This window comes from Psammomys obesus, unplaced genomic scaffold, assembly GCF_907164565.1.
Source record: "Psammomys obesus unplaced genomic scaffold, mPsaObe1.curated_primary_1811, whole genome shotgun sequence".
NCBI lineage: Eukaryota > Metazoa > Chordata > Mammalia > Rodentia > Muridae > Psammomys > Psammomys obesus.
In genome coordinates this window covers 23,006,779-23,031,648 of record NW_026596109.1, presented here as the reverse complement: position 1 = coordinate 23,031,648, position 24,870 = coordinate 23,006,779, and the positions used below count along the sequence as shown (strand labels likewise).

At 41.6% G+C, this 24,870-nt stretch overlaps 1 protein-coding gene across 2 annotated transcripts in view; it reads left to right on the top strand.

Annotated features, from left to right (window-relative positions):
* The window catches only part of Wdpcp (WD repeat containing planar cell polarity effector), a 245,691-nt gene extending 231,828 nt beyond the window's left edge, over nt 1–13,863 (top strand). For both annotated transcript variants that reach the window (XM_055628872.1, XM_055628871.1), the window contains 3 exons: nt 9,408–9,502; nt 10,593–10,621; nt 13,649–13,863. In XM_055628872.1, the coding sequence (XP_055484847.1) occupies nt 9,408–9,502; nt 10,593–10,621; nt 13,649–13,699 (175 nt within the window). In that variant the 3' untranslated portion in view covers nt 13,700–13,863. The remainder of the gene's footprint in view (nt 1–9,407; nt 9,503–10,592; nt 10,622–13,648) is intronic.
* Nucleotides 13,864–24,870: the final 11,007 nt, after the last annotated feature.

The following is a 24,870-nucleotide window of genomic DNA, read 5'->3' as shown; positions in this document are numbered from 1 at the left end:
TATCTATCTATCTATCTATCTATCTATCTATCTATCTATCTATCTATCTATCACCAAACCCTCACAGATATAAACTGCACTTGTAGATAATCTGCACATCAGAGACATACTGCACAGAGTTGTAGGGGGGGGCCTTAAAAATACCGCATCATATAAAGCAATAAATGAATAAATAAATAAATAAATAAATAAAGATATATTTAAGAAATTAAATACCAATAAACCAAATAATTCAATTTAAAAATGAGTTACAGACCTAAACAGAGAATTCTCAACAGAGGAATATCAAACGGACAAGAAGCATTTAAAGAAATGCTCAACATCCTTAGTCATCAGGGACATGCAAATTAAAACAACTCTGAGATTCCATCTTACACCTATCAGAATGGCTAAAATAAAAAACTTAAGTGACAGCACATGCTGGCAAGGATGTGGAGAAAGAGAAACACTCTTCTATTACTAGTGGGAGTAAAAATTTGTACAACCACTTTGGAAATCTGGCACTTTCTCAGAAAATTGGGAATAGTTCTACCTCAACACCAAGCTACACCACTTCTGGGCATATACCCAAAAGATGCTCCACCATACAAGGATGTTTGTATAGCCATGCTCATAGTGGCTTTATTCACAATAGCCAGAAACTGGAAACAACCCAGATGTCCCTTATCTGAAGAATGGATAAAGAAACTGGTACATCGACACAGTGGAATACTACTTAGATATTAAAAACAAGGACATCATGAAATTTGCAGGAAAATATATGGATCTGGAAAAGATCATCCTGAGTGAGGTAACCCAGACCCAGAAAGACAAACAAGGTATCCACTCATAAGTGGATATTAGCCATATAATACAGAATAACTATTCTAAAATCCACAGACCTAAAGAAGGTAAGTATCGATCTTAATCCTCATTTAGAAGGACAAGTAAAATAGACACCGGAAGTGGTTGAGGCAAGGGAACAGGATAGGAGCCTACCACACATGTCCTCTGGAAGACTCCAGGGAATCTTATGGAAGACTGGAGGGATAGGATTCTCAGGGACAGGAGCTGCACAGGGAGACCAACAGAGCCAACAAATCGGGGCCCAGAGCGGCTGCAGAGACTGATGCACCAACAGAGGACCTAGGCTCTCTGCTCAGATGTAGCCAATTGGCAGCTCAGTCTCCATGTGGGTATCCTAGTAAGGGGAGCAGGGGCTGTTGCTTGCTCCTCAATTGCTTCCCCCTGGTGTGATGCAGGCCACAGAGGAAGAAGATGCAGGCAGTCCTGATGAGACTTGATAGGCTGGGATCAGTTGGTAGGGGAGGAGGGCTCTGCCTTTCTGAGGACTAGGGGAGGAGAATAAGGGTAAAGAGAGAGGGAGGGTGGGGCCAGGAGGAGATGAGGGAGGGGCTATGATCAGGATGTAAAGTGAATAGATTAAAAATAAATAAATAAAACAAAGAGGTGAACAACCAAATTCTGTCTTTAGGGAATGAATCACAGAATAAACTATGATGTATCCAAATACTAGATACTATATGGCCATTAACTTAACTTGTGGCTCCGGGTTAAATGTATTAAGCACCCTCCTTGCTGGCTCTCCTTGAAAGTATATGAAAATTCCAGACAAAATACATTAGAACAATTACATGAGAATACTAAAATGTGAGTAGTGGCAGGGGAATTTATAGAAAACACCAGAATTTAAATATTTTTTTAAATTTTAATTTTTTCTTCACAATTTATTCATTAGATATCCCGATTGAAGCCCTCTCCCTCAACTCCCTCTAGTCCCATCCTCCCTCCTCTCTTCCCCCCATCCCCTTCCCCTAGTCCACTGAAAAGGTGAGTTCTCCACTATTGCCATCTGTCCATAATTTAAGTCTCATCAGGACTGCCTGGATCATCATCCTCAGTGGCCTGGCAAGGCCGCATATTTCTAAGCCTATGTGAGTTTACATTAAAAAGTCTTTCCATCCACCAACAGAATGTGTATTGCTTTTTAAATTCATATAAACATCCAATAAGGCAGGCCACATCCAAGCTCAAAGACAAACTGAAAAAATCCACAGTGTATTCCCTGATTGTAATGAAATTAAAATGGGGAGAAATAAGAGAAATAAGTAGAGAAAAGTCACCAAACCCTCACAGATTTAAACTGCACTTGTAGATAATCTGCACATCAGAGACATACTGCACAGAGTTGTAGGGGGGGGCCTTAAAAATACCGCATCACATAAATGGGACCTCATGAAACTGAAAAGCTTCTGTAAAGCAAAGGACACCATCATCAAAACAAAACGCCTGCCTACAGATTGGGAAAGAATCATCACTAACCCTTTACCTGACAGAGGACTAATATCCAGTATATACAAAGAACTAAGGAAGCTGAAAAGCAGCAAACCAAGTAATCCACTTAAAAAATGGGGAACAGAGCTAAACAGAGAATTCTCTGTAGAGGAATATCGAATGGCAGAGAAACACTTAAAGAAATGCTCAACCTCATTAGCCATCAGGGAAATGCAAATCAAAACGACCCTGAGATATCACCTTACACCCATCAGAATGGCCAAGATGAAAAACTCAAGGGACAACACATGCTGGAGAGGTTGTGGAGAAAGGGGAACCCTCCTCCACTGCTGGTGGGAATGTAAACTGATACAACCACTCTGGAAATCAATCTGGCGCTTTCTAAGACAATTAGGAATAGTGCTTCCTCAAGACCCAGCTATACCACTGCTACGTATATACCCAAAGTTTGCTCAAGTACACAAAAGGGGTATTTGCTCAACCATGTTTATAGCAGCTTTATTTGTAATAGCCAGAACCTGGAAACAACCCAGATGTCCATCAACGGAGGAATGGGTACAGAAATTGTGGTTTTTTTACAGAATGGAATACTACTCAGCAATCAAAAAGGAGGAAATCATGAAATTTGCAGGCAAATGGTGGGACCTAGAAAAGATCATCCTGAGTGAAATAGCCCAGAAGGAGAAAGACAAACACGGTATATACTCACTTATATAGACCTATAAGATATGATAAACATAATGAAACCTATACACCTAAAAAAGATAATCAAGAGAGCGGACATGGGGTAAGATTATCAATCCTCGCTTAGAAAGACAGAGGGGATGTGCATTGAACGTATGATGGGAGTCTATTGAGCGCATTTGAAAGACTCTAACTAACAGTGTTTTCAAAGCAAAGACTCATGACCAAACCTTTGGCAGAGTACAGGGAATCATAAGAAAGAAGGGGAGTTAGTCTGATGAGGAAAGGATAGGAGCTCCACAAGGACCAAATATATCTGGGCACAGGGTCTTTTCTGAGACGACATGCAACCAAGGACCATGTATGAATGTAACCTAGAACCTCTGCTCAGATGTAGCCTGTGGTAGCTCAGTAACCAATTGGTTTCCCATAATGAGGGGAACAAGGACTATTTCTAACAGGAACTCAATGACTGGCTCTTTGGCCTCCCCACCCCCCAAGGGAGGAACAGTCCCGTTAGGCCACAGAGGAGAGCTTTGCAGCCAGTCCTGAAGATACCTGATAAAACAGGATCAGATGAATGGGGAGGAGGTCCCCACTATCAGTGGACTTGGCAAGGGGCACAGTGGAGAGGAGGGAGGGAGGGAGGGGTTGGGAGGGAAAGAGGGATCGGGACACGGCTGGGATACAGAGTTAATAAAATGTAACTGATAAGAAAAAAATAAAATTCAAAAAACAATACCGCATCATAAAAAGAAAAAAAAAAGCTAAATGAACATATTTAACAAAATGTCTTCATCAACGAACTGAGTTTCCACAATGAGAAAACACATAAAGAAAAAGAAATTAAACTCTAGGCAATTATAAGTAAGAAAATACTGCTGATAAGAGCATGCATCCAGCTGAATGCATAACGCTTGTCTGAAATCCCAGCACTGAGGGAGGCTAAGACAGGAGGAGCACCAGTTCAAGCTGTAAAGTAAGAATCTGTCTAGAAACAAAATAAAACTATCAACAAAATAAAAACTTTGAAAAAGATTATGTCCAGACACAGATCATATTGGTGGATTCTAGCTAGCATTCAGGATATTAACAAAACAAAACAATTATTTATATACAATCTCTTTCAGAAAATATAAGACAAAGAAACCTTGGAGTTGCCATTACCAAAATAAAGAAGAATGTGGCAATGGGACACTAGAACAGTCTCTCATAACTCTATAGGAACAAGTCAACAACAACAAATTATCAATAAAGTTGAAACATTACTAACTCAAAAATCCAAACTCTGAAATATTCCCAGATCCAAGATATTTTAGTGCCAAAATTAGCAGACTTCACAGATGACCTTATATGGTAAGTCACAGTCAAAACTCAAGCACACACACAGAGCTGCTCTCTTCCAGAGACCCCTCCAGCCACTGCACTGGAGGGGCCCAGGGAAGCACCCTGTGCCCTCCTAGATCAGCCATGCTGCTCACCTCAACCCTCCCTCCCAGCCAGTCATCACACCCTGAGGACCAACCACCACATGTGGTGTAAACCCAGACTTCCCCCAGCTCTACCTCCCCCTCCCTCCTCATCTGTTCCTACTAGCCTGTCTACATGCATTTGGGGTTCTCTGCCAATCTCTTCCTACCAGGGATCCCACACCTGCCACTCAAGGCAGGGATCCAGGATCCCCAAGTCTAACAAGCTGAAGCTCCTCCTCCTCGCCCCTTCCCATTGTTTAAGGAATTGACCTCTGACCCCAGCCAGCCTTCTCCCACTTTGGTCTAGTTTGAGGCAGCCTAAATTCTTTCATTGAATACATAGCCAAGAAATCCACATAGCCCTATATAAACTTTCTCCTGTGAGAACTACCGAGATGAAATCCAGGACACAGATCTCTAAAAACAATCATATCTTTACCAAAGTATTTAAGAAATTGAAATGAGATGTAATCAAATGATTCCATTAACTTAAAAAGAATAACAGTAAATGCCTGAGTGATGCTCAGGAAAAGAGATCTACAGCTCAATTTTATTCATTTAATGATCAAGAAAATCTCAGGCTTGAAAACCAGATTTAATAAAGATATATAAACTTACTGAGGAGAAGTTGTTAACATGGAACTAAAAAACAGTGATACAATTTCAAAAGCATCAGCGAAGCCTTATGAGTAAACGGAGTCAAGTAGAAGACAGCATCAGGACTAGAAGAGAAGGTAGATGAGACTACATATGCAAAGAATGTGAAAACTTTAAAGACACCTTTTTGTCTTTAAATGTGCAGAAATGTGGGATGACATGAACAGATGAGATCTTTGAATTATTTAATTATTCAATAATTATTATAATTATTGAATTATAGATGTGGGAGAAGAATTCCCGGTCAAAGACATGGATGGTTCTTCAGGAAGATAATAAAAGAAAACTTATGAAAACTAAGGCAAGACACACCTATACAGATAGAAGCAGCACACAGAACACCAAATAGACACAACCAGAAAAGGAACTCCTACTTCATATAATAATTAAAATACTGAACAAAGAGAGAGTATTGAAAACTGCAAGAGAAAAACCTATAAGTCACTGATAAAGGAAAACCCATCAGAGTAACTACTAATCTCTCACTGGACACACTGAAAGCCAAAAGCATGTGGAGCAGTGAACTCCAAGTCATAAAAGACCACAACTGCCCAGCAAGAGTCTGTCACAGCTGATGGAGAAAAACTTTCTGTGATGCAGATAGGCTGGCTAAAAATGCTCCTTTCTATCAAACATAGCCCTAATGAGAATACTAGAAGTAATACTTTAGTTAAAGGGAGGACATTGGCATAGCCAAGAACACTAGAGAGCAAATAAATAAGGCTGTAATTACTGGAACACAAACAGCAAAACAAACAACAAAATTACTACAATCAACATATACTTCTTAATAATGATTCTACATATCAATGTTTTCAACTCTCCCATCAAAAGACACTGGCTAACACAATGGATTAAAAAAAAAAAGTCCATCTCTCTGTTGTGGACAAGAAACTCACATTAGCTTTAAAATAAACACCACCTTAAAGTGAATGGAAGAAAAAAAATATTCTGATCAAATGAGATTAGAAAGCAAACAGGCATTGGTATCCTGATAAAAATGATAAAATAAACTTCAAATAAACTAACCAAAAGAGATAAAAGACACTCTGTCCTAATCAAGTGATTGACAAATCAAGACCTAGGAGTTCTAAGTATGTAACCCTGATTTTATTCAAAGGATACAAGAGACATTAAAGTCACAGACGAACCCCAACCCAATGATAGCAGGTGACTTCTATACACCGTCCCCCCACAGACAGGTCATCTAGGAAAAATACAAAACATCATAATTAACTGGCATCATACAGGAAAAGGACTTAACAGACGTCTACAGAGTCCTGCACTCAAACTTCTATTCATAAACCATTCTAAATTGCGCCACATGCTGGGACACAAATCTTAACAGAAAAATAGAAATTACTTTGTATATCCTATTTGGCCATAGGGCAGTAAAGCTTAAAACGTAGTAAAGATATAACCCCCCCCAAAAAAAATCCAAAACAAAACCACAGGCCACTATCCCCAATGAATACTTTTTTCATACATATATATGTATATATATAACTGAGCTTCTCTCCTTCCAAACTCTGGCTTGTGCCAGTTGACATAAAAATTAGCCAGAATGTACACACACACATGATATGTATTCTATATTATATATGTTTGTGTGCATATATACATATATATACACACACACACATATATATATACTGGCTAATTTTTGTCAATGTGTATTATATATGTATGCTTGTTTCAATGTCAGTTGACACAGGAGAGAGTCATTTGGAGGGAGAAAAGCTCAGCTGAGGAGGCCCCCCAGACTGGCCTATGGGCAAAGCCTGGGGTGCGTTTTTTTGGTTGACAGTTGACATAGGAGAGCCCTCGCTTGTCCTGGGGTCATGGGTGCTATAAGAAAGGGGAGCTAGGACTCAGATGATGGACTGTGATTTGGAAGTGTAAGCAGAATAAACTCCTCCCCAGGTGGATTTATACCATGGTTTTATCGCAGCAGAAGTCATAGTAATTGAGACAATACAGATGCAGACATCCTCAGTGAACACTTGCAAACATACACAGGCACATACCAAAAAGATCACCTACCATGATCAAGTTGGCGTCATCCCAGAGATTCAGGGGAGGTTCAAAATAAGTCAATAAATGTAAGAAACCATACAATGAACTTCATGGATGTAGCAAAGCATTTGACAGAATCTAACAACCTTTATGATAAGCGCCCTAAAGAGAGGAGAACTGGAGGGAACATAGTCCAGCATAATAAAGCCTGTGTATAATACATGGTGAGCACAGCTAAGATGGCCTCTGTGGAGAAAGACACAAAGCATCCAATTACAGTCAGGAAGGAGACAGGAGTGTGGCTATAGATTCAGGGCAAGCACAATCAGAATCTTTACCTCATCCTCACAAAAATAGAAGAAGAAAAAACCACTAAAATGTACTTGGAAACAGAAAGGACCAAGTATAGGCAAAGCAGTTGTGAGAAAAACAATGCAGGATTTCAAGATGCAGGACAGCACCATCATAGTAAGACTACAGCGCTGCCACACAAGACATTTAGACCAGTGGCATGAGCACATGTAACTACAGACATCTGATAGTCCAGAGATGCCAAAAGCACTCCAGAGAAAAGGCAACACCTTCAACAGAATGTCTGCATGCAGAAGAACAAAATTAGACCTGTTATCAGCCACCTTGCACAAAACTAACTCCAGCAGGATCAAAGACGTTAGTGTGAGGCCTGAAACACCAAGACTGCTAGAAGAAAGCATAGGTAGAACCCTGTGAGGTACAGGAAAGGACTTTCTGAACAGGCTTTATTTGTCAGGAATCAAGGCCAACAACCGCTAAGGGGGGGCCTCATGAAACGAAAAGGCTTCATCACAGCTACGGAAACAGTCATTTGAGAAGAATGGAAAAGAATCTTTCCTGGCCATTATCTGGTAGAAGATTTATATCCAGAATGTATCAAAAATCAAAGGCAAAAAATAAACAACCCATTCAAACAGTGGGCTCAAATGTTGACATGAAAATAGCTAAGAAGTACCTCAAATAATGTTCCTCATCCTTAACAATTGGGGAAAGGCAAATCTAAATCACTGAGATTTCATCTTACCCCAGTCAGAATGTCTAAGAGTAACAACAAGTGAAAACAAATGCTGGAGGAATGGTGGGGAGAGGGAACCTTCATTCACTGTTGATGGAAATGCAAAGTGGGGTACCCCTGCTGAAAATCGATAGGGAGAATCCACAAAAACTTACCATATGAACCAGCACTAACACTCGCTGGCAAATGCCTAAGGACTTGCCATCCTACTGTAGAGATAGTGCTCAGCCACGTTCACTGTGGCTAGGGAATGGAACAGCCTAACTGTCCTTCAGCTGACAGACGGAGAATGAGATTGTGGTACATATACACAACAGAATCCTATTCAGTTATAAAGAAAAATGAAAACATAAAATTCACCGGTAAATGGGTGGAACTAGAAAAGGTCATACCGAGTGAGACTCAGAAAGACGCAAAGCGCATGTTCTCTTTCATCTGTGGTTCCTAGCCCCACAGTCAGGTGTGAGTCCGTAACCTGAGTAGTTAGCAGGAACCAGGAAAGTGAAGAAGCAGCGTGGCGGGTGAGCCCTAGAGAGGGAGCTAGCAGGATACAAGTGGCGTAAATATTTAATTGCAGAATAACTGAAAGTGGCTTTCCACCTTTATAGAATAAAATGGCATCATAATCTTCAGTGAATAAGCCAGACTCAGAAAGGCACATATTTCATGTTTTTCTTATATGTGGAACCCAGGTTTCCAAAACAAAACAGAGCATGAAAGCAGAGGGCGGACTATTTGTGAGAGGGAAAGGTCTGTAAGAGGGAGGAGGGACAAGAGTGTAACTGCACAGTAAGAAGTAAGAGCCAGAGGCATTCCTCAGAGCTAGGACGTTGCCTCTGAAGCACAGGATGTCATCCTGGAGTCCCAGAACTGCATGAGCAGTTTACTAAAAATAAGATTTGGGCTTGGTGGAGTGGCACACGCCTTTAATCCCAGCAGAGGCAGGTAGATCTCTGTGTGTTCAAGGCCAGCCTGGGCTACAGAATGAGCTGTAGGCCAGTCAGGGTATATTGAGATCTTATTAAAATTAAGAATAATAACATTTCAGAAAAGAAAGGTATTTCTTTTTAACATAATGATATTAAAACAATATATTGTTGAAAGCTTTCAAGGACATTTTGTAAATTTGTTTTTAAAATATTCAGAAGACTTTTTAAAATATTTAAATATGGTCACTACACTAAGCATTAGAGTATAAAGTTCTTATGTTTTTCTTAATCCTTTTTTCCATTTAGGAGGCTCCCGCCTGAGAGACAGGCACTTGAGAGAAGGGATGAGGAGGAGGACTCCTGCACTGACTCTTCAGTGGGCACCACCTGGGATGCAGAAGGTATGGAGCTCAGGCCCCACAAAGGATGATGGGAAATCGGAGTTTCTGTAAATTACCGATGAGAAACCCTAAGCCTTTCCAGTGAGTGAGACTGATAGAATAGAAAATGATGACTTATCTGATGAGAACAAAGGCGACCATTAGCAACTGTATGGATAAACACAGGTACCTTTGAGGAGCCCCGTAAAGGTTAATTCTAGTTCACTAGCTCTAGAATGGGACCCTTTGAGACATGTTTCTAGCAAACTCTCGTACATGGTAAGTTAGCCTGGAGCTTCTACTCCAGCAGGCTTGCTCTAGAACCTCTGGAAGGTGGTTTGGCTCTTGTCCAGTTTGGCAGGAAAGCAGTGCGCATAGGAATGTAGTAAATATGGAACAGAAGCGATGACATAAGAGACTCTCTAACGGTGCTACCCCGAGACCACGTGACAAAGTGACAAAGCAATCAGCTGAACAGACCTTGGAAAGCAGCAGCATTTCAACATGCAGAATAATGTGGGAGAGGAGAGGCGTGTGCATTCCTGCCCTCTCAGCACTTCCTGTGAAGATGACCTTAGCTTGACCCACCCATCCTGTGTCTGAGTCCACTCCCACCGCAGCTGATGTGTGCAGCTGAGGACAGGAAAGGAGCCACACCGTGTCCATAGCGGAGTCTGCGTGGCTGTGCAATGGCTTTCCCTGCAGCCAGAGCCCCGGAACCTACCTGCCATGCTGGGAAGATGTCACTCTAAGAAAACAAGCTGGGCATGGTGGCCCCTGCCCCCAATCCAGAGTGCTGGGGAGGCAGGGGCAAGCAGATCTGTGAGTGAGTTCAAGGCCAGCCTGGTCTATGTAATGAGTTCAGGGCAGCCAGGGCTACACAGTGAGACCAGGTCTCAAAAACTTGTTTTTAGAAAGAAGCATTGTGGGCACTCTCCACTTACTGGTGAGTGTCAGCCTCCAGAGTCGAGCGAGCTAAGCGTTCCCCCGTAACTGGCACTCTTATGATGGTTAAGATCTGGCCGTCATTTTCTCTAATGTTTTCAACATCTTAATGTATTTGTGATTGTTTATTAGATTTTCAGTCACTGGTGTTGTGATCTCATTTTAGGAGAACTGAAGGAAGACCAAAGGGAGCAGGTAAGGTCTCCTGTGGGAACAGTGGACACGGCTTAACTCTGCCAGTGCTTTCTGTTGGCCTATTAACCAGACTACGGGAACAGCATCCAGAGAACTGCTCAGCTCTTTATTTTTAGCAAAACTCCCTGGAGAACCATCAGCAGTTGAAAATAGGCTGGAAACCGAGTAATACAGTGGCAGTCTCTCTCTGTGTGTCTGTGTATGTCTCTGTGTCCATGTATGTCTCTGTGTCCATGTATATCTATGCATATCACTCTTTCACTAGTGGATGGTTAAAATTATTCAGAAGACTTAAAAAGACAGCATGGCAAACTTATCTAACGCTTTCATTTCATATAATTTTATAAAAAACACATATAAAATATAATTTCTGACAGGTGGTCCTAAGCACTTATCTATATTCTATCTCTGATACCCTACCTAAGTCATCAATTCCGAAAGAGAAAAGTCCCAAAAAGCAAAAACCTCATAGTATTATGAATAGTCCATCAAAGGTCTCGTGAAGTGATCCATTGGAAGGCATCATTATGAATGATAGCTACACAATTAATGGCGTCACTTTGGACACATCATTTGAATCTCACTCGGGCTGAAGTTCTTCTTTGTAAAACAGATACAAAGGCACATGCCCCATAGGATTGTATGAAGTCACTTTCTGAATGAGTGAAGTAGAAGTTTCTTAATTTTAACTGCTAACAATAACAGTAATTACCTGCATCATTACCTCAATCTACTTTTTTTCCTTTTCTTTAAGTTCACTCTGTATCCCAGGCTCATTGGAGGTTACTAGCCTCAAACTCAGGGCAAACCTCCTACCTCATCTTCACAAGGGCTGTGATTATAAGGACTAGCCTGGACTTGGCTCAACCAACTTTTTTATAGTCATACCTATCCTGACATTATTTTTTAAATCTGGATTTACCTAGGAGGAAAACAGTCTATATTCCAATGCATACGCATGAATCTACAGCATTCAGTTTGCTAGAACTTAAAGACACTGATAAATTTTATACATATGTATATTTAAAATATTTCTTTGCAATTTCTTTTAGAAATTGCTTTACATCTGTTTATTTTGTGTGTGTAGCGGTGTGGAAATGACAAGCATGTGATAGAGTGTGCACGTGGGGGTGAGAGGGCAATTTGTGAAACTGTTCTCTCATTGCATCATGTAGATTCTGGGGGTCAAACTCAGGCTTGGCAGCACATGCCTTTACTCATGAGCCATCAGCCGGACCTGTTTTATGAACGCATATAAAGACAGATGTATGATATACACATATATACACATGATACATCAATAAATACAGCACATTGTGACTATAATAGATGTGCATTCAATTATAGATTAATATATATAGTGTTTGTTGTTTAGTAAAGATACTTTTATTTGAGCATACTGTAAATTTTAACCATAGTTATTCCCTTATTCTCTCCCTCCCCATCCTCTAGTCCTTCCTAGTCTTCTACTTACATGTCATATAGAACACATAACTATTTATATGCATATTATATTTATAAATAGATGTACATATATGATCTAGACTGCACCAAAAAGAGAAAATGGTTATTTGTTGATCTCATTCCACCCATTTTTCTACTAATTACATAATTTCGTTGTTTTTATGGCTTACTTAGACTCCATTGTGTGTGTGTCTGTACACATATATACGTACCCACACATACCACACTCCATCTGTTTTGCCATGAATGAACACCTGGGCTGATTGCCTAACTTGGCTATAGTAAGTAGTGCTTCAATAAACATGTATATTTCTTTTAACAATATTTTCTTTTGCTGTAAGAAAACCCTAAGGCTATGGACTTTATAAAGAATAAATTCTGGCTGCAGTGTGGAAGCTGAAAGCACAGGATTGGGTAACATCAGTTCCGCAGCCTGCAAGGGCTTCGGGGGAACATGGTATCTCAGCGCCAGGCGCTATGTGGAGAAGCCTCAGGACAAGACAGGCGTGAGAGATGGGAGTTAGGCTTCCTGCTGCCCAGCAGCGCAGTCTAGTCCAGCATGAGGTCCTGAGGAGAACACTGCCTCTAATGGCTTATCGTCACTCAGCCTCACCTCAAAGACCCTACAACCTAACCAGCCTTTAGGGAACAAACCATAGGAATAACAGTATTTTCCACAATTTTATCACCACTTTTCCAACATCTATTGGATATATCCAACAAAAAATAAAATTGCAGGAACTATTATATCTTCCAGGTCCTTATCATAGCAGGCACCAGCCTTAGTATTTTTGGTTAAGATGTAGCTCTCACGAGTAATCTGTTGGTGAGGCTGCTTTTAGCCCCATATAAACAACTGAGATTAAGCCATTCCCATGGTTGCCCAGCTGGGAAGGGATAAAGACTGCAGTAAGAGCAGAGCTCCAGACTGGGGTTTCTCAGCCTTCACATTTCTAACAGTTTGAGTAAAACCATTCTCCATTGGTTAATAAAAATAAATAAAAAGGTAGTCTGAGGGCCAGGCATGGTGGTTCACTCCTTTAATCCCAGCACTCCAGAGGCAGAGGCAGGCAGATCTCCGTGAGTTTGAGGCTAGCCTGCTCTACAAAGTCTGTTCCAGACTAGCCTGCTCTACCAGTCCTAATCCAGAACAGCTAGGACTCAGTCACACAGAGAAACCCTGTCTCAAAAACCAAACCAAAACAAACAAAAGTACCTGAAGTAGAAGGGTTGCCAGACACCAGGAGGGTAAGAAGAGTAGAAGGCAGGTGGACACATTCTAGGAACCTTGAAACCCACTGAGGTGGAGTCACAAATGATGTCTGTCACTGGAGTCTGCAGTAGCTTCACAGTCTTGTCCTCTTCCTCCTCCTTTGCCTTTTTATGTCTCATGCATTAGTTTTGGATCAATTTTACAAGGAGCTATGAAAATTGTAATGACTGATAAGGCAAACGTGCAAGTCTGCTTACATAAACAGTACGTTTTTACTTCCTCTCACTGTTTAAGCCAGCTGGACTGTGTTTGAACGTGGTTTTAATTGTTTTTTATCTTTTTCCTTGCAGGACATTGGAGATGTTGGTTCCCTCAGAATGGTTCACTTTGGTTTGGTGTAAATCATCAGGAACTCCACGAAGAAACCTGCCCTTTTCATATCTTTTATATTGACCTGATTCGATAAAACCCTCCATGTATGGATTTTAATATACGGAAAGCTGGCGCATGAAGCATGGCATAACGATAGCAAAGTAACCCTAAATAAAGTTCTCAATGGCTTATGTTCACGCGTGCACTTTTTAAACTCTGAAACCGCACATTTGAAGCATCAGAGGTTGCTGTAGTAATAACAAGAGCTAGAATGTTTAAACTTGTTCTCCCTCATCTTTTAAATGTTCTCCCTGGGGGCCGGAGAGATGGCTCAGTGGTAAGCGTGCTTGTTCTTGAAGAAGGCCCAGGTTCAGTTCCCGGCACCCACACGGCAGCTCAGGACTCCGGCTCCAGGGGATCCAGGTCCCTCTTCTGACCTCCTCAGGTGCCAAGCACAGACGTGCAGTGTGAACAAATCATTCATATAATAAAATAAATCTTGACCAAAATTTCATCTCCTGCTCTTATTTACATTAGTCATGAAGTGTTTATTGAGCAAAAGTCTCTGTCCAGACCTCCTGAAACAGACAAACGTTTCTCCTTCTCCTTCTCGTAGGTTTTTGCAGCGAGGAACCGGCACCCATTGCCACAGCCTGCTTGTTAGAGGAGACTTGAGCTCCTTTGGCCTAGGCCCCTCCCTCGGACATCACAAAGAGAGTGCACACAGCACCCGGCCCTTGCTTTACACAGTGCCACATGGAAGTATGGAAATGTGGCTCAGGGAATGCATTTGGAGGGTCACTGATGTGGCCTCCTATTACAGTCTAATGTCCTGTCTTTGTCTCTGACCCCAAGTCCCACCCGTCGTTCCCAGCACCTTTGAAGCTACAGCTCTGTAAGCTGTGAGCTTGAGGAGCCTTACTGGTCCTCCATACCCATCACCAGCAGATGGTAAACCATAAAGTTGTCTCGGGCTTCCCACTCATCTTTGCCAGAGATGATGACGGGGACAGGGAGAAACACACTTTCCCGCTTGCCACTGGCCCGAAAGGTGTTGATAGGGGAGGACCTCCTCCCCCTACTATCTGACTGTAGCCTATCAGGTCTCATCAGGACTGTCTGGATCCTCCTCTGTGGCCTGGCAATGCTGCCCCCTCAGGAGGAAGTGATCAAAGAGCCAGCACTGAGCCCATGTCAGAGACAGACCCTGCTGCTCTTACTAAGGAACATACACTGAGAGTGGGCTGCCTATGGGCTACAGCTGGGCAGGGCATCTAGGTCCTCTCAAGGCACGGCTGGAGCATCGGTCTCTGCAGGCTGACCTGGGCCCAGGTTTTTTGGCTCTGTTGGTCTCCTTGTGGAGCTCCTGTCCCCTCCAGGACTTTCTATCTTCCAAGAATCTATTTTTAATAAAAGGAAATAAAATTATTTCCATATCCATCTATTTTCTTGAAAATTTTGTGTCTTTACAGCTGACTAAAATTCGGTGTTGTTTTTTTTTTTTTTTTATGTTGGCAAGATGGGTTGAAACTTTTGTACACTGTTCCTAGAAATGGGAATGGTAAATAGATAGCACAGTCATCTGCGAACCGCATGGTAGTTCCTAAAAATCCTTCAAACAGAATTACTGTATGATCCATCATTACCACTTTCTACACATGCCCAAGAGAACTCAGAGGAAGAACTCAAACAGGTATCTCTGCTTCCACGCCGACAGCAGTATTATTCATAACAGTGAAGAGGTGGAAATGCCCAAATGTCCCCCGACAGCTGAATGGATAAACAAAATGTGGTGTATATACACACACACACACCGGGATGCTCAGCTTCACAAACAGACAGCCCTGACATCTGCTGCAACACAGATGGGTGGACGCTGAAGACATGGTGCTAAGGAAACACCAGTCATAAAAAGACACCATTCCACTGAAAGAGGTATCAACTGGAACCAAATTCATAGAGTTGGCAAGTAGAACCTGTGGTTGCCATGGTTGACGGGACAGGAGACCCATGACCTATTTGGTACGTGCATATAAGGATTTGGTGTTTCATGATTAAAACATTCTAGAGGTTAATTTTCTAACAGGGCAACTATACTTAACCTGCTTACTGACCCACACACTTAAAATGGCTGAAGATGGCAAATTGTGTCATTTAATTCATTACTATTTTAAAATGTGTAATTGTGATGATGATTTTGAAGGCTCTGAAATAAATTCATTGAGATCTATCTTGAAATAACACCCCCCCCAAAAAAAAAAGCAAGATGCAAGATTTTGCTAAGGCTACTTTTGCATTTTAACAAGTTAGAAGTATAGCCTTGGTTATGTAATTATCAATTTGCATTTTTAGAATTCATGAATTCCAGAATTAATAAGAAAATATTTGTAGCTAATAAGCAGCTATTGCAAGATTGGAAGATGCAGAGTTAATGGAAGTCAATCAGTTTCTTATATTCTGACACAAAGCAAATAGAATCTGAAGTTGAAAACACATCCTTACTGTTGGGGATCTGAGTCAGTGGTGGTGCTTGCCCAGCATGCACAGGCCTTAGTCCTCAACATTGCACACATACATGGACACAAACAAGAACAACGTAGCTAGGAGAGCACTCCTGAGAATAAAATGCTTAAGTATGAACCTAACCAAGCTGTAAGGTGTATACGAGGAGAATTATAAGACGCTGAATAAGAACCAAGCAATAGAAAAACATTGCCTGTTTGTGGTTGAGAAGACTCCGTGTTCTCCAGTGATCCGTTCTTCCCAGCTTAAGTTAGAATCATTCAGTTCCCATCAAGACCTCAAATTATAGGAATCATAAATTATTTTAATGTTTAATGGCGAGCAAAAGAGCCAGCCTGGTCAACACAATAGCGAAGAGAAGCAGCTGAGGTGGCCAGTGCTCAAACTCAAAGCCCCCATAAAGTCCCATGATGACAGCACCCTGGCATTAATGAAGAAGAGGCAGACAGAAATAGAGCCAGCCCATATACAGTCAGTATTTCTTTGACAAAGGACCAAAGTGATACAATGAACAGAATGAAAGACCCTTCAAAAGTTGTTTGGAACAAAGGGATCTCCACATGAAAAAACGACAATGAATCTCTAGACCGACATCGTAACCTTTACAAACACTAACGGTAAAATGTAAAACTACAAAATTCCTAAGATAGGGTGGAGGTGGCACACATACACACACTGAAATGTAATAAAACTCCTTAAAAGAGAATGTTGGGGAAAATCTAAGTGGCCTTGGGCTTGGTAGGCAGGTTTTAGATGTGACACCAAGGGCAAGATTCCTGAAAGACCTGACAAGCGGCCTTTCATTAAAATTAAATTACTACATTCTAAAATAGACACTATAAAAAGCATGAGCGTCCAAGCCAGGCTTCCAGAAGATGGAGGACGACTCCCACCCATGGACTGCCAGACTCTCTGGGAATAATCTGGGATATCTGGGCACAGCTACCTAAGAGGTGGGGATAGTGGGAAATACCAGCTTCTGTAGCAAAGAAAAATAGGAAACTTGACAGTGTAAAACAGGGAGAGAGGCTTACTTCAGAGCAGTCAGCCCAGTTCGGAATGTGCTCCGTAAGGAAAGGAGCCCAACTGGAGAGTGCGAGAACCACAGCTTAAAACAAAGAGGGGGACTCAGAAAATAGGCACTTCAGTGAAGGGGGAGAAAGGAGGTGAGAGCTGCACAAGGCAGGTGCACCTAAAGAGGGAGAGGAAGGTTGAAAACCTCTCCTCATTCTCTCCCGTAGTTGCTATTCCAATAAAACAGTGGCAAAAGGCCACTTTTAAAAGACCTCTGTGGGGTCCATGGCTTGTCAGCCCTGGAGACAAAAGTCCGTACACTCTGGAAAGCCACAGGTCAAGGGAATAAACTCTGAAACAGCCTGCAGGCTGTTGATGGAGCAGGGCAATTTTGACTCTGAACCATGCAATGTTCAAAGTAGAAGTCTGGTCTGAGCTGTAGCCTAACTACAGTGACTCCCCTCCCCCAAAAAGAGCCCCTTAGTAGACCACCCAGAGGGGCCAAGGGAAGAGACTGCACAGCCGCCCCACACCCTGGTGAGTGCTTTGACACCACCTTCATTGAATCTAAGGACAAGCTTTGTGCTCTGGTTCTCTCTCTCCCCTTCCCCCCTCCCTCTCTCTCTTCTGACTCTGCTGATAGGATTGTTTTAGCTTAGCATACTGTTTCTCTACCTCTTCCTCTTTGCTGGGTGTGCTCACCTTACATCATTTCCGTGATTTACACTTCTCTCGTATTTACTTCCCCGCCTCTGTTTTGTTCTCAGTGCCTAATCCTAACTACAAGCATCCTCTTCGTTCACATCGGTACTTTACTAATGAGTCTCTTAGTGCACACAGCACTATACATGCGACTTTACGTCACAAAGGCACTGGAACTCAAGAGGCAATTATACAAAAATGGCTACTACAGCGTTTCCATAGCAGACCTAAGCACCAGCTATGGGCTTGAACCTGACGCCCTAAGCATGTGAGCTGAGGGTCTAAGCACAGAGCTATCACCTCAGACCAGAGAGAAATGAAAAAAAAAAAAAAACCTCAACCTATTATCACTCAGCTTTATTTGATTATTACAAATAATTCCGTTGAAAAATACTAATTTTTATAAGCACAACCAGTGACCAAATCCTCGAGAGCCAAGACCCAATACATAAAGAAATAGGAGAAGCAAAAGCAACCTGAGTCTTCCTAATATTACCAGTTTCATTGTCCCAGCTTCCAAATAGATGAAATTCCAGGCAAATAATCATCATTTAATGTTCAGTGAAATCAAAGAGACACAAGGAAACTTGAATTTAAAAAACAACAAAATGTGAGAGCCACTCTCCTGAGCAGTGAAGGGCAGGGCCAGCTCTTCTGCTCTCACCACCTTGGGGCCAGGCCTCCTGACTACCACAGGTGGGGAGAGGGGGCAGAGCATCAACCCCATGCTCATACCACCTCACAGCAGACCAGTGGTAGTGCCAACTCTTCCACGCTCACACCCTAGGGGCAAGCTCACCCACACCCCTCCACCAGGACCAGCTCTACTGTGCTGCTCAAGTGCAGGGCCCACTTTCCTGAGTGCTGCCTTGGCCCAAGAGCACCACAGCCAGTGAGGGGCCAGCTCTGCACAGCTCTTGGACATTAGTGTGGTCCCAGGCAGCAGCCCAGACCAGGGATGTCTGCATGGTCTTTAGCGGTGATTTGAGTCATGAACACAGACACAGGCCCCCTGCTGCTGCAGGGCCACAGACCCAGACATGGCCCTCAGCAGCGGCACAGGCTGGGGTTTCATCATGGTCTCAGGTAGCAGGGCGGGCTGCTCACAAGAGGCTGTTCCTCTCCACCCTCACATCTCCAGTTCCACCTCTCTTCACGGTGCTCCAACTCTTCTGCTTCTCTTTATCTCCCATCCTCATTGCATACTTGCACATTATAGTGGCTCCCTACTACAGCTGGGTCACACAGCTGGTGGGCTTCCGTGTCCCCCAGCCACCTGCACTTTGTGGCCTGGCTGAGGGCAGGCCTCTGCGTGTCTACTGCCCACCCGTGCCTGTGGCAGTGAGATGGATGTACTTCACTCACCCACGCTGCCATTTGGTGTGGAGGCAGGCGAGTCTCTGGGCGTCTTTCCTTTATTGACCATAAAGTTAATATTCTATTCAGGAAATAATGTAGATTTCATGCCAGCCGCCCTGGGCCTCTAGAAACTACATTTTGAACTACAGACTTAATGCTAGAACATCCAAGTCCCACTTGAACACTACAAATGTTTTGAATGAAAGAATATAAGTGTTTTCTTTAAAATCCAAATTAACAAAATAAACCCAGATGCAAAAATACCAACACAGTAACATAAGAAACACAAATAATATAGCTCCTCCAAATATTACTAATCCTACAATAATGGCACCTATTAAGAGTTAGATAAAATTCAAGAATTATTATAAGCATGTTTTAAAAATGTAAGTATGTTTATAGAGAAAAACAATGCAATTGAGAACAGCTTAATGAAGTAAGAAAGGTGATGGAAGACATGAAAGAGGAAATCAAGAAAGAAAAGTACTGAAGAAAAGTAGTGAAACGGTGGAAATAAAAAACATGAGCAAAACCAAAAGCTCTGTGAACAGTCTCACCAATAGCATGGATCAAGGAGAAGACAGAATATCTGAGCTTGAGGATAAGGTGAAATAACTGAATAATCCTTAATGACAAAGAAAAAGAATAATATGATGCCAATGAGAACTCCGAGATAGCCACAACACACCGAAAAGACCAGACCGAGGAACACGCACAGGAGAAGAATTGTGTCCTAAGGGCATACAAACTCTTGTAAGATAATTATGACAGAAAATTTCCCAGAGCTAGGAAACAGAAAAACAAATCCATTCAGTAGGCACAGCACGAACCACACTAGAGTAAGATTAACCAGAAAGGAAGGTGTGTGTAAAGTGTAGGGGACTGAACACTACAGAATCAATGAGACAGGAATCAACACACATTATTCACTGATAATTTTAAGTATTAACAGTCTGAATTTCCCAATCAAAAGGTACAGACTAATAGATTATATTTAAAAAAAAAATAGGAACCATCTTCTTGGTGTTTCCATGAAACACAGTTCAATACAAAAGACAGGCCCTGTCTTAGGGTGAAAGGTGAAAAACGGCATTTTAATTAAATAGGCCTAAGAAACAAGCTGGCATCATTGTTCCAATGTCTGATACAATAGACTTCAAGCCAAAACCAAAGAAAAAAGATGAAGACATTCACTTCAAAGTGATTAAGAGAACTGTTTATTAAGAGGATATTATGATACTAAACATAAGCATTTTGAACACAGGAGGATTCAATTTTATAAGACAAATGCTATTTGCCACCTATTTACCCTAGCGCCAACAGCAGTGAGTACATGGAATACCCTCCCCTCACAAACTGCCATCTCTTCTTGGCAAAACATAAATACATAAATTAATGACATCATAGATCAAATGGGAATAACATCTACAGAACATTCAACCAAACACAGAAGAATATACTTTTTAATTAGCCCATGGAATCCCTCTAAAATAGATCATGCATTAGTAGACAAAGCAAGTATCAACAAATGCAAGAAATTTGAAATAATACTTTGCATTCCACCTAATCACAATGGAATAAGACTGCACATCAACAGCAAGAAAAACCATGGAACATACATAAACTCGGGAATATTAAACAACTCACATTTTATGTGTATATCTGAAGAGCATGGAATTTGCTATGTAGACTAGAAAGGCAGGCCTTAGACTCACAGAGATTCCATGCCTCTTCCCAAGTGCTAGGCTTAAACACCTACTACTGAATGGATCTTTAAAGGAATCAATGAGGAAACTTAAAAATTCCTAAAATTCCTAAAAAAAAAAAAAAAAAAAAAAAAAAAAAAAAAAAAAAAAAAAGAAAAAAAAAAAAGCTAGCATAGAAACAGAGTGGTGGATCAATGGTAGAAACCCACAGACCTGTGGATACTTGAGTTTTGACAAAGAAGCCAAAACCATATAATGGAAAAAAGACAGCACCTTCAACAAATGGTCCTGATCTAACTGGATGTCTACATGTAGAAAAATGGAAACAGATCCATATTTATCACCCTGCACAAAACTAAAGTCCAAGTAGATCAATGACCTCAACAAAAAAACAGACACACTAAACCTGTTAGAAGAAAAAGTGGGAAGAGCCTTGAACTCATTGGCACAGGAGACAACTTCCTGAACAGAACACCAACAGCACAGGCTCTAAGATCAACAACCAATAAATGGGACCTCATGAAACTGAAAAGCTTCTGTAAAGCAAAGGACACTGTGGTCAGAACAAAACGGCAGCCTACAGACTGGGAAAGGATCTTCACCAACCTTACATCTGACAGAGGGCTAATTTCCAGAATATATAAAGAACTCAAGAAGTTAAACACCAATAAATCAAGTAATCCAATTAAAAAAATGGGGTACAGGGCTGGAGAGATGGCTCAGAGGTTAAGAGCACTGGCTGTTCATCTAGAGGTCCTGAGTTCAATACTCAGCAACCACATGGTGGCTCACAACTATCTATAGTGAAATCTGGTGTCTTCTTGCCTGCAGGCACACATACAGGCAGAATACTGTATAAATAATAAATAAATATTTTTTAAAAATGGGGTACAGAGTTAAACAGAATTATCAATAGAGGAATATCAAATGGCGAAGAAACACTTAAAGATATGCTCAATGTCCTTAGTCATCAGGAAAATGCAAATCAAAATGACCCTGAGATTCCACCTTACACCTATCAGAATGGCTAAGATAAAAAACTCAAAAGATAACACATGCTGAAGAGGTTGTGGAGAAAGGGGAACCCTCCTCCACCGCTGGTGGGAATTCAAACTTGTACAATCACTTCAATCTGGTGCTTTCTCAGACAATTAGGAATAGTGCTGCCTCAAGATCCAGCTATACCACGCCTAGGCAGATATCCAAAAGATGCTCAAGTATACCTCAAGGACATTTGCTCAACCATGTTTGTAGCAGCTTTATTTGTAATAGCCAGAACCTGGAGACAACGGAGATGTCCATCAATGAACGAAGGAATGGATACAGAAATTGTGGTACTTTTACACAATGGAATATTACTCAGCAATCAAAAACAAGGAAATCATGAAATTTGCAGGCAAATGGTAAGAACTAGAAGAGGTCATCCTGAGTGAGGTATCCCAGGAGCAAAAAGACACACATGCTATATACTCAGTTATAAGTGGATATTAGACTTATAATATAGAATAAACATACTAAAATCTGTACACCTAAAGAAGCTAAGTAAGAAAGAGGACCCTGGGTAAGATGACCAATCCTCATTCAAAAAGGCAAAAGGGATGGACATCAGAAGAGGGAGAAAATAGGCAACAGGACAGGAGCCTCCACAGAGGGCTGAGGGAAATTGGGGTTTTGCACAGCCTACCCACTCTAACACTGCCGATTTCCAAGTCTTAAAATCGCTTCACAAGGACCCTAAAATCAACACTAGGCTAAGGGATACTGGGCATCTCCAACTCCTTTTTGTTAGGCCATATTTTGACAAATGCTTCAGCCAATTATTTAAGCAAAATTTTGATTCTCCCCTTTTTAACTGTGTTTCCACGTTAAACTTAGAATCTCCACTCAGAGGGCCCATGCCAATAAACACAGTCTGATATAGTTTTCTGTTCCTTCCTCTATCATCCCAAACCTTTAAAATCAATTTCTACACACATTGTTCCCCAGACTTCTACTTGAATGGTTTAGTAAACTCATTAAACTCTTTAGTAGTGGGCATATCTTCTCATGGACTACTTTCTACCTCCCCTCCCAGCTGCCTTTGCCTTATGTCTGGTTACAGGCCTAGAGGCAACTATTGGTGGGCCCAAGGGACATCAGTGTTATAACAACAATTAATGCCGCTGCAACATATCTGGTATAAAGAAGGTTTATTGTGGGAAAAGGGGAGGAGAAAGAGGGCAGGAAGGGAGAGACAGAGAAAGAAAGAGAAAAAGAGACAGAGAGACAGACAGACCGAGAAAAGAGTAAGAGTAAGAGCTGGGGAGGCTGGTGGGGGCCATTTTCTCTGGCGCACACCTGGCGGAAGTGGCAGGTGATGATGTCAGAGATTGCTAGGACCCTGAAAGGCCTAGCAAAGGCTGGTGGGGCTGCCTATGAGGCCAATGGGACCTCCTGTATGCTAACATTCCTCCCTTTTCGTTTCACTAAAAAATGGCAAACTTAGGAAAGGGTGGTAAGTCAGGATTGAGGACATTGTGTTCAGAAAGGTTACTTCCTGCTGACTTGAGGGTGACGACATCTTTGGGGACCCTAAGAGAATCCAAATTAATAAGATTAGAGGTGAAAAAGGTGCCATTACAACAGATAACAAGTGAGATGTAAAATTAAAATCATCAGGTCTCACCCTAAAAACATATACTCCATTAAGTCAGAACATCGAAAATGGATGAATTCCTAGATGCATATGATGAACCAAAGTTAAACTACGATGAGCTTAAACAGTTTAAACCTGTCTATAACAAACAGAGAAGTTGGGACAATAATCAAAGTCTTCCAAATAAAAAAGTCCATGTTTCAATTAATTCATTGCAGAATTTTGCCAGAATTTCAAAGAAGAATTAATACCAATGCTTCTCAAACTACTCCATAAAATAAAAAGAAACATCATCAAAATCTTCATATAACAGTAATATTACCATGATACCAAAAGTAATTAAATACATAACAAAATAGAATTATAGGCCAGTTCTCGTGTTGAACATAGTCACAAAATTTTCAACATAAAATTTTCAATATTCAATACGCTTTATTCTCGAAATGCAAGGATAGTTCAATGTCACAATGGGTTCCAGGACAGAACCCACAAAGTCATGTGAGTAGACACAGACCAGGTTTGGATCAAAATCTAACATCCCTTCATGGTAAAGCCTATAGCCAACATTATGTTAAATGAAGGAGACTCAAAGTATCTACACTAAAATCAGGAAAGGGTGCCCACGCTCCACCTTCATTCACCTCAGGGCAGAGATTATTACCTAAAACAATAAACCCAGAAAAGCAAATAAAACTGATACAAATAGGGAAAGCAAGTCCAGGTATTAACCCTTTCCACGGCGTACAGACGATGTGCTCCACACCTGACAGCCCAGGGCCCTGAGGACTGAGAAATACTGCCAGGAAGTGGCATGCTGGTCACCGCACAGAGCTGGGAGCCCAGGCTGGGGAGATGGCGCACCAGTCAGGAGTGGCCTCGCCTGGACCCAGAGTTCTGCTCACGGCCACTCAACTCTAGCTCTGGGATCCAGGGCTTCTGACCTCTAGAGGCACGGGGCGTGTAAGCGCGCACATACACACACGCGAACATAAACAACCAAACACGCATACAGTAAATACTAACCTTCCTAAATGCCAGGGACCAAGGCGCTGAGAATGAACTCCAGAGAACAAGCCCATTCACAACAGTCTCAGAAAACACCTTGGAATAAATATAACGTACACGATCTCTGCAGTGAAAACTTCAAAACACTGATTCAGAAACTTAGGGGCACTTTATAACAAAATGGAAATTCGTTAAAGAGAGAGGGGTCTGTCAAGTTAACAACACCTGGCTTAGCTAAGCCCCACGGCGGCTGCAG